The sequence below is a fragment of the Triticum urartu genome, chromosome 1A (genome assembly GCF_056163025.1).
Source record: "Triticum urartu cultivar PI428250 chromosome 1A, HENAU_Tu73, whole genome shotgun sequence".
Lineage (NCBI taxonomy): Eukaryota > Viridiplantae > Streptophyta > Magnoliopsida > Poales > Poaceae > Triticum > Triticum urartu.
Window position 1 is genome coordinate 480,731,179 of NC_141873.1, and position 12,015 is coordinate 480,743,193.

At 42.2% G+C, this 12,015-nt stretch overlaps 2 protein-coding genes across 2 annotated transcripts; one reads left to right on the plus strand and one right to left on the minus strand.

Annotated features, from left to right (window-relative positions):
* The first annotated feature begins 3,541 nt into the window (after positions 1-3,541).
* On the plus strand, positions 3,542-7,542 carry LOC125520439 (PRA1 family protein A1-like). Its single transcript, XM_048685369.2, has 8 exons — positions 3,542-3,965; positions 4,755-4,795; positions 4,877-4,955; positions 6,518-6,604; positions 6,697-6,785; positions 6,877-6,948; positions 7,037-7,158; positions 7,263-7,542. Exons 1-7 carry the CDS (start codon positions 3,808-3,810, stop codon positions 7,138-7,140), a joined length of 630 nt encoding a protein of 209 aa, XP_048541326.1. The 5' UTR covers positions 3,542-3,807; the 3' UTR covers positions 7,141-7,158; positions 7,263-7,542.
* Positions 7,543-8,127: 585 nt separating this feature from the next.
* UPP (uracil phosphoribosyltransferase) lies at positions 8,128-11,548 on the minus strand. Its single transcript, XM_048685354.2, has 11 exons — positions 11,210-11,548; positions 11,024-11,102; positions 10,819-10,877; positions 10,446-10,523; positions 10,279-10,360; positions 9,851-9,899; positions 9,211-9,272; positions 8,823-8,890; positions 8,687-8,742; positions 8,565-8,612; positions 8,128-8,435 (listed from the first exon to the last, which is right to left on the minus strand). Exons 1-11 carry the CDS (start codon positions 11,462-11,464, stop codon positions 8,384-8,386), a joined length of 888 nt encoding a protein of 295 aa, XP_048541311.1. The 5' UTR covers positions 11,465-11,548; the 3' UTR covers positions 8,128-8,383.
* Positions 11,549-12,015: the final 467 nt, after the last annotated feature.

Below are 12,015 nucleotides of genomic sequence, written 5' to 3' on the forward strand. Positions count from 1 at the left end.
GCTTATGACCAAGCGGTCAGCTCGGTAAGCCATCAACAAAAAACTGCAATCAATGATAAATGATTTTTGAGAGGGTGTTTGTTTCCACTGACTTTTTGGTGTAGGGACTAGAAAAAGTCCCTCTTAGAGACTTTTTAACCAAACGGGAGGGACTACTAGGGACTAAAAGTTGCCTTTTGTGACTAAATGAAGAAGACTCTCAAGGAGAGTCTTTTTTGGTACTTTTTTAACAATGCTCCTCCATGCACCCATTGGCCCGCCACCCCATGATGTTGTTTGGTTGTTATTTTTCTATATACTAGGGGTAACATGGTCATTTAATAACCTCTAGAGAGGGACTAGGGACTTTTTAGTCCGTGGAAACAAACAGGAAGAGACTTTTTAGGGACTAGGGAATTTTTAGTTGGGACTAGAAAAAGTCCTAGGACTTATGAACCAAACAGGGCCTGATTGTGACGTTCACTACATGGTGGCTTGTGCCATAGACGGGACTACTGGAGGTCATGGGTTTGATTCGCTGTGGTGTGTTATTTCCACACGAATTATCCTTCGTACCGTTTTCCTACGTGTGGAACTGCACAATTATAGAGATGCAATGGTGTTTCACTTTTTTAAACCAATTTAGCACTAATTCAGTTTTTCTTTTGCAAACATGTGATGCTTCAGTCACTAACAGTGGGCCAGGCACCACATTGGCACGCCACCACATAGGCGCTTCCTACGTCTACAAACTGGAGTTGAACCGTATTTGCATTACGAGACAAGTTTAAGCATCAATGACCAGTTTCATGTATTTTTCACTTTTAAGCACCAAAATGATCATCATGTTCAACTTGATGTATCATCGGTGTATTTGCCTCATTTTTCGAAGGAGGAGATAAATATGCTGTCTTTACAGTTGAGAAACTAGATGATACTCCGCGCGTTGCTGCGGGATACTATAGTTCACTTGATGTGTGGAGTTAGTGTTGTCCCCTATCCAACTTTCTTGTATTGATGTGTAACAAAGGAAGGATGGAAGCAATATAAGTAAGCATCGTCAGTTTTATTTATAACATTTCAGTCAACAATACACGCCTTCAAGGTTTGCAAATAAGATGGTTTCGCTTTGAAGACATGCCAACATTAGACGGAACATAATAAAACATAAGATCAAAATTATTTCAAACACGCAAACATAAAAGAGGAGTGTGAAAGCAGAATTTTTTTATCGCTGGAAATTATTAACAAAAAAACTTGACCGTCAGGAAAATATGAAGAAGCCCGAAGGCATGCCTTTCTTATGTAAGGGAAGGACCCAAAAGCCGGCTCCATTGTCCGCAATGGCGTAATTCCAAACTCAGTGAGGCACCCTTTTTGTGAGAATCAAGGTTGCAGCCTTTACAATTACATGACTTCCGCCATGCTAGAAGCGCTTCCTTCAAAATACTGAAAAGAGTATAAGATTTGAAAATAAGTGAGGCTCCTACTTCAAGTTTTAACAAACAACTATAATTAATTTATCCGGAGGGATTCAAAGGCATATTTTGCAGTTAATGGAGGGGACGATCACATGTCAGACAACTAAAGAATCAATGATTGTCAATCCCGTAAGTAACACAGAATCAAATTTCCGCAAATAAGAAAATAACTCTGTACAATCATGTGTTAGGTTAAAACCAAACATGGAAACCATACTTGCCTCATTGTTTATTGGTAACACTTATGGTCGCCATCATTGTACAGCTTTCAGCAGTTCCAGTAGTGTTGAATAAACATGACCTGAAAATTACCTTTAAACAAATAATTACTTCATGGAGAATAAGTACATGCATTAGAAGGAAAGTTAGTATACACATATACATTTCGACAGAGCTCACAGCTGAAAGGTTTTTTTGCGCATATTCAGAAAGCGCCAATTGCATGAAACAAAAGCAACCAAGCTATAACAAAAACTTCATACCGGAGTTGGCTAAAGCACACCAAATGCAACTGACCCTTAAATATAATAATTTCCAAATGTAGGGAAATAATGAATATCCGCGCTAGCTTGTTTTCCCATCTGATCCTTTTTCCTTCTCTTTTCATCTGACATCTTTCCTCCGATCAAATGAAAGAATGGCTGCTTTTTTTCTCAAAAAAGAAAGAAAGAACATCAATTTTTATTATGACCGACGCCAAAGCCTCGTGCATCAAAAGGGTGTGATCGAAAACAAGGAGGAACGCTATGCATCGAAAACATGGAGGAACGCTCGTGCATCAAAAGGGTGAGATCAAAAACATGGAAGAACAATGTTGCTCCCGGCCATCAGCCGTCAGGCCGCGGGTAAACCTGCCACGGCCACCTCGCACGTGTCGACATTGTATATAGCTGCAACACAGGAATACATGCATATAGATCGGCTTGCCGATGGATCGAATTTGGATGAAACTATAGTAAGAACAGTATATACCTGCAGATTAAGGTCAAGTTTCCCTATTGGGCGGTTGGGCCAGCCAGGCGAGATCGAGAAGACCTTGTCCTATCGATTTGCATACTCTGATCCCCGTTGGCGTGACACCCTTCCAGATCGATCGTCTTACGATCCTAAAAAACTCCCAAGCAGTGGTAGAGGCACTGCTAGATACCGGTTCTTGTGGCCTGCAACATCAAAAGCCGCAGTCTAATAAAATAATGGAACATACATACTTTGCCTAACTTGAGAACTGCTAATCCCAGAATTGCACAAAGTAATCAACAACATCAGATCTACATGGGTGGGACAGGATGAGAATACGGAGCCTAACCTTTGGTGAGGAGAATAATTTCATGATTCGTTGACGGGGCAGTCATGATCTAAGACTACAACGCCATGGGACTTCCTCATTGTTGAACGATCACTCGATCAAAATCGAAGGTAGCCCTGGATGACATCGGTAGGCGAAGAGGACATGCTGACCTTGAAACCCAACGCGAAGAAGATGACCAAGGCGACGAATCGGAGGGAGATGGATGGTAGAAGCAAAGGAAGGTTGGGGATGCGGGGTGGATATTATTGATGGGGCAGGGGGAGAGGCGGGGGCGGAGAAGCCGAAAGATTTGTTGTTTCCGGATATCACGAAGGGAGGGGACAGGGGCCGCATCCACCGCGTCTGCTGCTGGGCCGCACAGGAAATGTGGCGGGTGATGGGATGGAGCGCCGCCGCCGCCATGAGGAGAAGCCAAAGCGCAGGAAGGGGATGGGTCTGACCAGGGGCGTGGGGCGTGGCTGCGTGGGGAAAATTGGATAGATTTTGTTTTTTCTTTTCAGGGAAAATGACTTCAGAAGGTGGGCTGTGTGGGACTTTATCATGTGTGACGTGGCTTGTTGTGATTGGATGCTGATGTGTCTATGTTGCATGTTGAGATAAATCAAATAGTGGGGTTGAACTTCTTAAATATATAGGATATGCTTTTTTTTATGGGCTCTTTTTTTTGAGAGGGGAAAGAAACGAGACCTCACTCTGTCGGGCCGACGGATGGTGGCCCAGTAGCATAGCCCAACAGTCCCTTGACGGCTTTCCCAGGCCGGACCACCAAAAAGCGCAGAAGGGCAAACGCATCTCTGCTGTCCTCTGACCTCTCCTCTCCTCTTCCTCATCTCCGCGGACACGGCAAAGCTTCCTTCCCAAAATCCCCAAATCGAAGCCGAGGAAACTCTCTCCCGCACGACCCAACAGCCCCCGTCCCCCGCCGATAGCCGCCGTCCGCCTCGCCCGCCTGCCGGCCGCCCGCCTGCCCGCTCGCTCGCCCGCCAGGTTTCGCTTCGCCCGCTAGCCGAGGCATCGGGGCGGATTGGATCGCCGGCGATGGACTGGAGCGCGGTGACGGCGGAGGACCTGGTGGCCGCGCTACGGGAGGTGGACTGGTCCACGCCGCCGCGCCCCGTCCCGGAGTTCTTCTCCCGCTTCACCGTCCCCCGCTCCTACTCCAAGTGGACCAGCCGTCTCAAGTGCAACCTCTACTAGTACGATCCGCCTCCTCCCCCCTCTAACCCGTCTTACCGTTTCCACGATTTGTCTGCCAACTCGGCTGGCCGATACAAGTTTTGGCGAATTCGCCAGGGATTTGTGCTGGTGTGACGAGGTTTTGACTGACTCCACGGGATCTGTGCGTGTTTTGAGTTGATTGGTGAATGGATAGGGGCATCAGGCGCTCCCTGGATCCATGGAAAATAGAGTAGGGGTATATGCGTGTGCTTCAGACTCCTTCTGATAGCCCTTCGTTTAGTGTAGATAAATCCATCAACGGTGCTAAGAGGTTTGAATGGAGAATTCGATGAGCACATATGTGCATGTCATTGTATACTGTGATGTTAGTCGCTAAGAGTGTGCATAGGAGTAGCAGGTAGCTTGAAGGCATCATGTTGGATATTTCTTGCTGGAATCCATGTATCTGTGAGATGAGAGCAAGACTCCATTTTTTCACTTAAAGCATGTCAAATTCTGCTTCTAGATGCAAAGTGATCTAAATATGGGCTTGATTCAACTTACATGAGCTGGTGAGGTGAAAAAAGGGATAATTATTCTGATAAATGTTAACTACTCCCTCTGTCCCATAATATAAGAACGTTTTTGACACTATACTAATGTCAAAAACGTTCTTATATTATGGGACGGAGGGAGTAGTATGCATGCCAAAGTAGTATTAATTCATGAAGTTAGCATTGTGGAAGTTCATTTTGAAGACATGGTTTGTGTGGTTTCGTTTTTGTCATGTACTGAAGTTCTTTTCTCAACTTTTGTTTGATCTGCAGCTACAGGACAAACTACTTCATCTTGATCATGTTCATTCTTGGTAAGCAATGAAAGATTTGAAGATTATTTATCTTCCTGTTTTTTGTTTGGTTTTGACATGCTGCCATTTGTATATATGAAGGGCTGGGTTTCCTTTGGAAGCCAGTTGCTATTCTTGCAGCTTTTATGACTGGATTCAGCATTGCATTTCTTAATGACAGGTATACGAGTACTTAACTAATAGCTTTCCTTGCATTGTTCTTGTAACTTGGTTCTGATCAGATCGTTTTTAGTTTGTTATGTTAAAATGCGCTCTTTACCATGATTAACAAAGATAATGCATCAGTAGTGGAACATTCTTTGTAAATTATATTACGTGATGGACTCCAGTCACAGCAGATTAGTCATCAGATCATGATCACATATGCTCCCTTTTTTATGTATAGAATTGCATAAACATGCACAAAAAATGTGTAGCCATCATAACTTAGGTTCTGTAGCCGAAGGGACAGTTTGCTCATTAATCATTATCACTAAAATATAATGCAAGTTGGAAAATAGCGTCATTATTATGTGCTTGGCAAGTCGGCCAATGCTTCACTTGTCAGCCTATCCAATATATAAATATATTTGTGGTTTGCAAGGTTATTAAGCTATTTTTCTCTTATGAAGAAGTGAATGTGTAGTTTCTGACAATCCTATAGGCTATAATAAACTTGGCGGCTAGCATTATAATTTATTTTATGGGTAAATCAATCAAGGGTACATTTTATGTACATGCCGCTAACATTGAAACCTTAACAGCTTCCTAATTCGATAATACACCATTGTTTATGTAGGACGTTGGAACAAATTGTATGCTAGCTGCATGCTTGTTATTATACCAACACTGTATGGCGCTCCTTTTTTGCCAATGAACCAGAGAGCACATCATTAGATTCCTAGACTTGGGTAATTGACCAGTTGCTGTACTAGACCTAAATGTTACCTTTTCAAATATAAGCTAAATGCAATATTCATATAAATTTCACAGAATGTAGCACAAGTTATTCCATCTTGAGGTTATACCAGTACTGCAATACTGCAGTCCTTTGACACAGTGGAAGTGTTAGGAGTTAATTTAGCAAATCAGGGGCATGCTTTATCAAGTTATTTCCTTGTGTTATAAACCCGATGTTACTTAATGCCACCATATGATGCCTGCCAACTGCCAAGCATCTTAGATCGCAGTGTTACATGCACTAGTTAGGGGCCAGCCAGGCTACTTATTATTCAAATATATGATCCTCTTAAGAAAGTTAGGATTAGATAATCAGGGGTCAAGTTATCTGTTCCTCTATGTGATAGATGGCGTGTACTCATCTATGATCGTTTAGGCAATTAATAAAGAAGTTGTGTTCCAATTTCTTGCTGCCTTCCCTACTCCCATCACCTCCCTCTTGTCTCTCGAGCCTAGTCTCATCTACCTTATGATATACGACCATTACATGCAGCAGCAGAGTAGGATAAAAATATATCTGATAGATACAGTTGAAAAGCAACTTAGGTTCTACAGCATTGGGCCATAGTTGTATTGGAATAATGCATATAATTGTCACAAGCATGAAGGATTATTAAATAAAAAAAATTGTTGTAGCCTTTTAGGGTTGTTTTTCCTTGTGTCTATTCGTGATTCATGGTTCTTAAATCATTAAAAGTTTCTCCACATTTAAAATGATAACAATTGATTTACCAAGTGTTCGAATGGTGATTAATTAACTAACTATCATGTGTGATGATGCAGTTTTGCTGTCACTTTTAATGAGAAAGTCACACGAACTGTCAGGCAGTTCTCACCACATTTAGCTGCAAAGATGAGACCACCGATAACGTAAGGAACACTATACTTTCTAATGTTTCCTTATTTATTTTAACGTGGGTTACTATTATAGTGTTGTTAATACTCTTTGTCAACACTGGCAGCCCTGTTATTCGTGGTCGACCAAGCTCGAAGAGATCAATTCATATTTGTGGTCGGCCTCGCTGGTTGTTTGTTCTTTTATTTTCGGCAGGTGAGCAGGACCAAACCTTCCGTCGTATAATCCTATGCAACATACCACATTTCAAAAAACTTGAACTAAGCATTTTTTTTCATGTTTGCAGTTAGCTGCATGCTCTGGTTGACCTCATGCAGTCTCCTCACGGTTCTATGGGCGCTTCTCATTGCTCTGCTTAGTAAGGACGGTGTAGAGTTCTTTATTTATTTTTTGGAACTCTGTATTTATCTTGGAATGTCCTTATTAATTTGTCTTTCTGTTGGCAGCAACGGTACTTCATGCCAGCTTCAGAACACCTAATTTGAAAGCACGTCTTAATACGTTCAGAGAGGAATTCCGAGCAGTTTGGCGGAATTATAGTGAGCTCTAGAGCTCCCTCAGTTTCAAGGTTGGTTCCTTCATGCCTGTTCAGGACAAGCATAGGTCTGTTTTATACCCAAAACCATTTGCATGCACCAGGTGACACTCATTTTCCCATGTGTGTATGTTCAGGTGATAAGATGTGCTTAGTGCTGAAGCTTCCCTGCTGTCTGTGCATTGTGTCTGTGGGAGATGTACAAAGGTGATACGCAGTTGTGATTACTGGCTCATTTGGAGGTGGACCAGGACCGACTCTGTAGGTGATGCTATGCCTCGGTCCGCAGTCCTCCGTATCACAGTAGTTGTTCCTTTGGACTTCTCCCTATATAACCAAAGCTTTGGAGGAAGAACAGCATGTAAAGGATGTAAACAAAGTATTCTGATCTAGACAAAAGCATATGTTGTTTGTTGATACGCCTGCTTCATGCCTGTCTATACTTTGAAAACCGTTCTGGCTATATTATCCGCTAAGCTTCGATTTAGCATTCCTCGTGACTCGAATATGTTGATACATCTGCCACTGCATTGATATTTTAGAATGTCTAGATGGATCCAGTGGATTAGTAATTCGTCAGAATCAGTTCTGTGAGCCGTCACCGTGTGTCTCAAAGGACGTTAAGAGTATCCTAGTCACCGTGTGTCTCAAAGGACGTTAAGAGTATCCTAGTGACATGTCATACGATACTATGACGATGAAGAGAACCCAATTGTACATGCCCTAGCTTGCAATATCCCATATAGCAGCAGTATCATCTGCTCTTGCAGCTATTCATTTCACTCACAGGCCCCGTTCAACGAGCTAAATACTGATGGCCACAGTAATTTCACACGTCCAAACAGCCATTCATGACCTGTTAAGTTTGCTTTGGCATTGCTTCAAGCGTTGTTTTAGTCTGATTGAAATGGGCACAGTAGGTCATTCTTTTTTGCTGAGTGTTAACTGACAAATACGCACTAAAAAAATCTGAAAGACACTTTGTGAACAGATATCTTCATGTATACAGAGAAAAAAATATTCACTTAAAAATAAACTGTTCTTCATGAGAAATGTGGAGAGTTCATATACTATTTCAATATAACCATACAAAAATGGATAATTACAAAATGATAAGAATAGAAAGTATATTACAAAGGACAAAAGTCCAGAATATGGCAGCACAATCTTAAGTACTCCCAATATGGCAATCCTCAAAAATTAGCATATACGATTCCCAATGGTAGAGCAGAGTCTGCGCCAAAATTGAATGGTCCGATTATGTATTAAAGCTTCTATCACCAGCATCTCCCAACCCGGGAACGATGTACCTGTGGGTACAAATCAACAACCTTAGTCATTGCTCCGCTTGATTGGTAATGCGTTATACTGAATAATGGAGATTCAATGTACACATTTTACAGAATGAGCATTGAATGGCTAGAAGTTTAAAACAGTACCCTCTCTCGTCTACTTCAGAATCGATCATCCCTGCGTACACATGGAGCCTGGAGACAAGAAACAGAGTAAACAATAGGAGCTTGATATACACACATGTGCATGGCTTATGATCTATTCTTACCCAGGGAACTTGTTGCTGAGCTTTTGTAGCGCAGGAGGTGCTGCAACAGCTGATACCTGCATCATAAGAACAATAGGTGTTAGTTGATTTGAACGAATAATTGAGAAATAAATACAGAAAAATTCCATGAACTTACAACTTTAATTTGTTTGCTTGTAACTCCACGGTCAACCAACAAGTCAATAGCAGCAACGATTGTCCCACCTAAAGGCATACAGGTTGAATGTATAATCATTGTATTTATGTGTTAGTATACCAGCCATTCTGCTTACATGAATCAATCTATAACTTTTGTTGTCTCTTTTATTACTAAAAATAAGCATTCTTTCTTTATCTTTCTTTCTTTGAGGAGATTAATGTTCTGTTACTTGACATGATAATTAACATGTAAATGAAGGAGAACTAGAAACATATTGAAATTGGATGGTATTCAAAATGAACTTCTTTTCACTTATTAGTGAAGAGGATCACACATGAAGAGTGTTAGGCAGAAACTGTATTGTTTAGGTAAAGCTGATTGTTACCAGTGGCCAGCATTGGATCAATAACTAGCACACGAGTCCCCTCTGGAATCTTTTCTGGCAAGCTGCATTAAATGAGATAAAGGAAAAGAAAGGAAGAATATGAGACTACTTGAATTCACATAGGTGATTAATTTATTCCCTAAGGGTAGAAGAAATAGAATTACTACTCCCTCCGTTCCATAATTATTGTCGTGGTTTTGGTTCAAATCACGACAACAATTATGGAACGGAGGGAGTAACTGAAATGGAAGTAAAAAACTACGTAGTACGCATTATCAAGGTAAGGTTGGTTTCACAATTTAACCATACCACTCTACTAAATAGCAATGAAACCCCTGTTTTGTAATATTTGCATGCCTTGCTGTGTATTGTAAAGACTTGCATAGGTAAGTACATTCATATCAAGTTCCAAGACAAAATACTGACTTAAGTACTCCCTCCGTCCCATAATATAAGAGCGTTTTTTACACTGCACTGGTGTCAAAAACGCTCTTATATTATGGGACGGAGGGAGTAGTTCAGTAGGGACTCATATATCGAAGGTCAAACATAATCATGCGTCTGCCTGATGCCTAATTAAAAAGTACTACATAGATATTTAAATAAGCGCTTGCAAGATGAAAAAGCATTTAGCACATACTTGTTGAGATATACCGAAGGTTGAAGTGTTTCTTCATCCCTACGAAGTCCTTCATGTTCAATGAAACGGGCAGATAAGAATAATGGTACATAGCTCTCAAGGCACATGGCGTAATTGACAAAGAAAATACTAACGCATTGGATTCACGAAGTTTAGCTTTACTATAATTCCACATGCTCTAAGGAAATATATTTCTTATTTTGGTTGGAAACAAACATTGTGCATATTTCAAACATTATGCATCTGACCAAAACCTTGTGCACATTAAATCCATAATATCCAGCATCGGTATTTAGAGAAACAAAACAAATCAGCTAAGATTACTGGAAATGGGCCATGCAGCCAATGTAAGCAATATGTTAACATAAAGCTAATTGACATTTTCAATAAAAAACAATGTTTGACTGCAATTTATGCAAACAACTTACCAAGGTGATAAGTCTTGGTGGCTGGCAAAATTGATGAAGCGTTTTCAGCTAGAGCAAGACCAGCTCTCAGAATTGGAACAACCTGTTATACACGCTAATGAAAAGAGTAAATATACTCATATACAATACAAACCAAATACATAACTAGTGCTAAGAAATAGACTTACCATAACAGGCTCCCTTGGATCAATGAATTCAACACTTGAAACAGCCACGGGTGTTTGGATTTCTCCTGTGATTGTAGGCTGCAAGTGTTTCAAACAGTTTAGCACCATGCCATTAATTCTCTCTACAGTTAAATGTTTAAAAGTACATGCAAAATAGGTTGGATAAGAAGTGGGGATGGAAATATTATGAGCTACTATGATCTATAAATTCAGGTATTACTGGCATTCATCATTCAGCCAGGTAACAACATTCAATGCCATTTCAAAACTGCCTGACACTGGTGTCACTCTCACGGAATATTTTTCATTGTCGTGCTTTACAAATGTAAGATGATCAACGGATAATTCCGAGCCATGCAAGATTTCCACTCACCAGCCAATCCCTGCAGGCTTCATATATGAGGAGACGACCAAGCTCTGCCATAGCACTCCCTACAACAAGTTACAACAACCATCTCAATTTATAACCGTGCAAACTTCAGCAAAACGCTTCTTATATACGGAAGTCAATCAACAACAAATTGCCGCCAGCAGGTTGGGTTCAATTGCAACATGGAAGCCATTTCGGAGGCACTCACGGAAGACGGCGCAGGGCGTCTGCTCGTTGCGCAGGACGGAGACCCAGTGTTTTATCAGCGGGTGCGGCGGGACGAACACCTGCGAAACAAACACACCAAGCGCCACTGAGCGCGCGCGCACGCACGTGCAAACGAATAAACCGAGCCAGGCGGAGGCATCGCCGTCGAGAGGAGCCAGATCCGCACCAGCATCTGGCCGCCGGAGGCGGGCGACCGCGACGAACCGGTGGCGGCGTCGGGGCTCGCCGCCCTCGCCACCGCCAGAGACGGCCGGGGCCTGCGGACGAGCAGCGGGGCCGGGGCGGCGTGGCGCGCGGGTTCGACGAGCGCGCGGGAGGCGAGGGAGCAGTAGGAGGCTTGCACGAGGCGGCGCGGCGCGCACGGGCGGCGATGGAGGGGCGCTCCCGCGGCCGCGGCCGTGGCCGTGGCGGGCGACGGCATCGCGAGGGCGGTGCGGAGTGCGGATGGAATGGATGCGGGCGAAAGCGAGCGCAGTGACGGGTGCGACGGTGGGATACGGTGGGGTCGTGTCTTTTTGGCGCATCTTGAGTATCTTTTAACTACCTGTAAATCCACTTGTTGTACTCCGTACTGGTGTTTTTGAATCTTCTGTAAATCTACTTATTTCAGTAGAGAAAAAAATTACAAACTTTTTTGCAGGGTATTACTCCCTCCGCTTTTATTTAGTCTGCATATTAGATTTGACTGAAGTCAAACTTTACAAAATTTGACCAAGTTTAGAGAAAATAATATAGACATTTACAATAACAAATTTACATGATGTGAAAGTACATTCAATAAAACCGATTCCTAGCTGCCCTCCAAAATTTTAAGGTTGCCGAATCTCAAAGAATGCCTCTCAAAACACTCCACCAGAAGACCCATACTTTAGGTACAATTTTCAGTTTTCATAAGGCTTTCCATAACTGTTCTTGAGAAGATGGAGCTCCCACTACCATCCCTTCCTCTAGTCCATGAAGCTCGTTGCAAGT

What these genes read in the sequence shown, in the direction of transcription:
- LOC125520439 (XM_048685369.2), top strand. Translation starts at nt 3,808, where the DNA reads ATGGACTGGAGCGCGGTGACGGCGGAGGACCTGGTGGCCGCGCTACGG. An exon ending in CTCAAGTGCAACCTCTACTA is followed by an intron (nt 3,966 to 4,754) that starts GTACGATCCGCC and finishes TTTGATCTGCAG; the next exon opens with CTACAGGACAAACTACTTCA. An exon ending in AAGATGAGACCACCGATAAC is followed by an intron (nt 6,605 to 6,696) that starts GTAAGGAACACT and finishes CAACACTGGCAG; the next exon opens with CCCTGTTATTCGTGGTCGAC.
- UPP (XM_048685354.2), bottom strand. Translation starts at nt 11,464, where the DNA reads ATGCCGTCGCCCGCCACGGCCACGGCCGCGGCCGCGGGAGCGCCCCTC. An exon ending in AAGCCTGCAGGGATTGGCTG is followed by an intron (nt 10,524 to 10,818) that starts GTGAGTGGAAAT and finishes AAACACTTGCAG; the next exon opens with CCTACAATCACAGGAGAAAT. An exon ending in CACCAAGACTTATCACCTTG is followed by an intron (nt 9,900 to 10,278) that starts GTAAGTTGTTTG and finishes TTGAACATGAAG; the next exon opens with GACTTCGTAGGGATGAAGAA.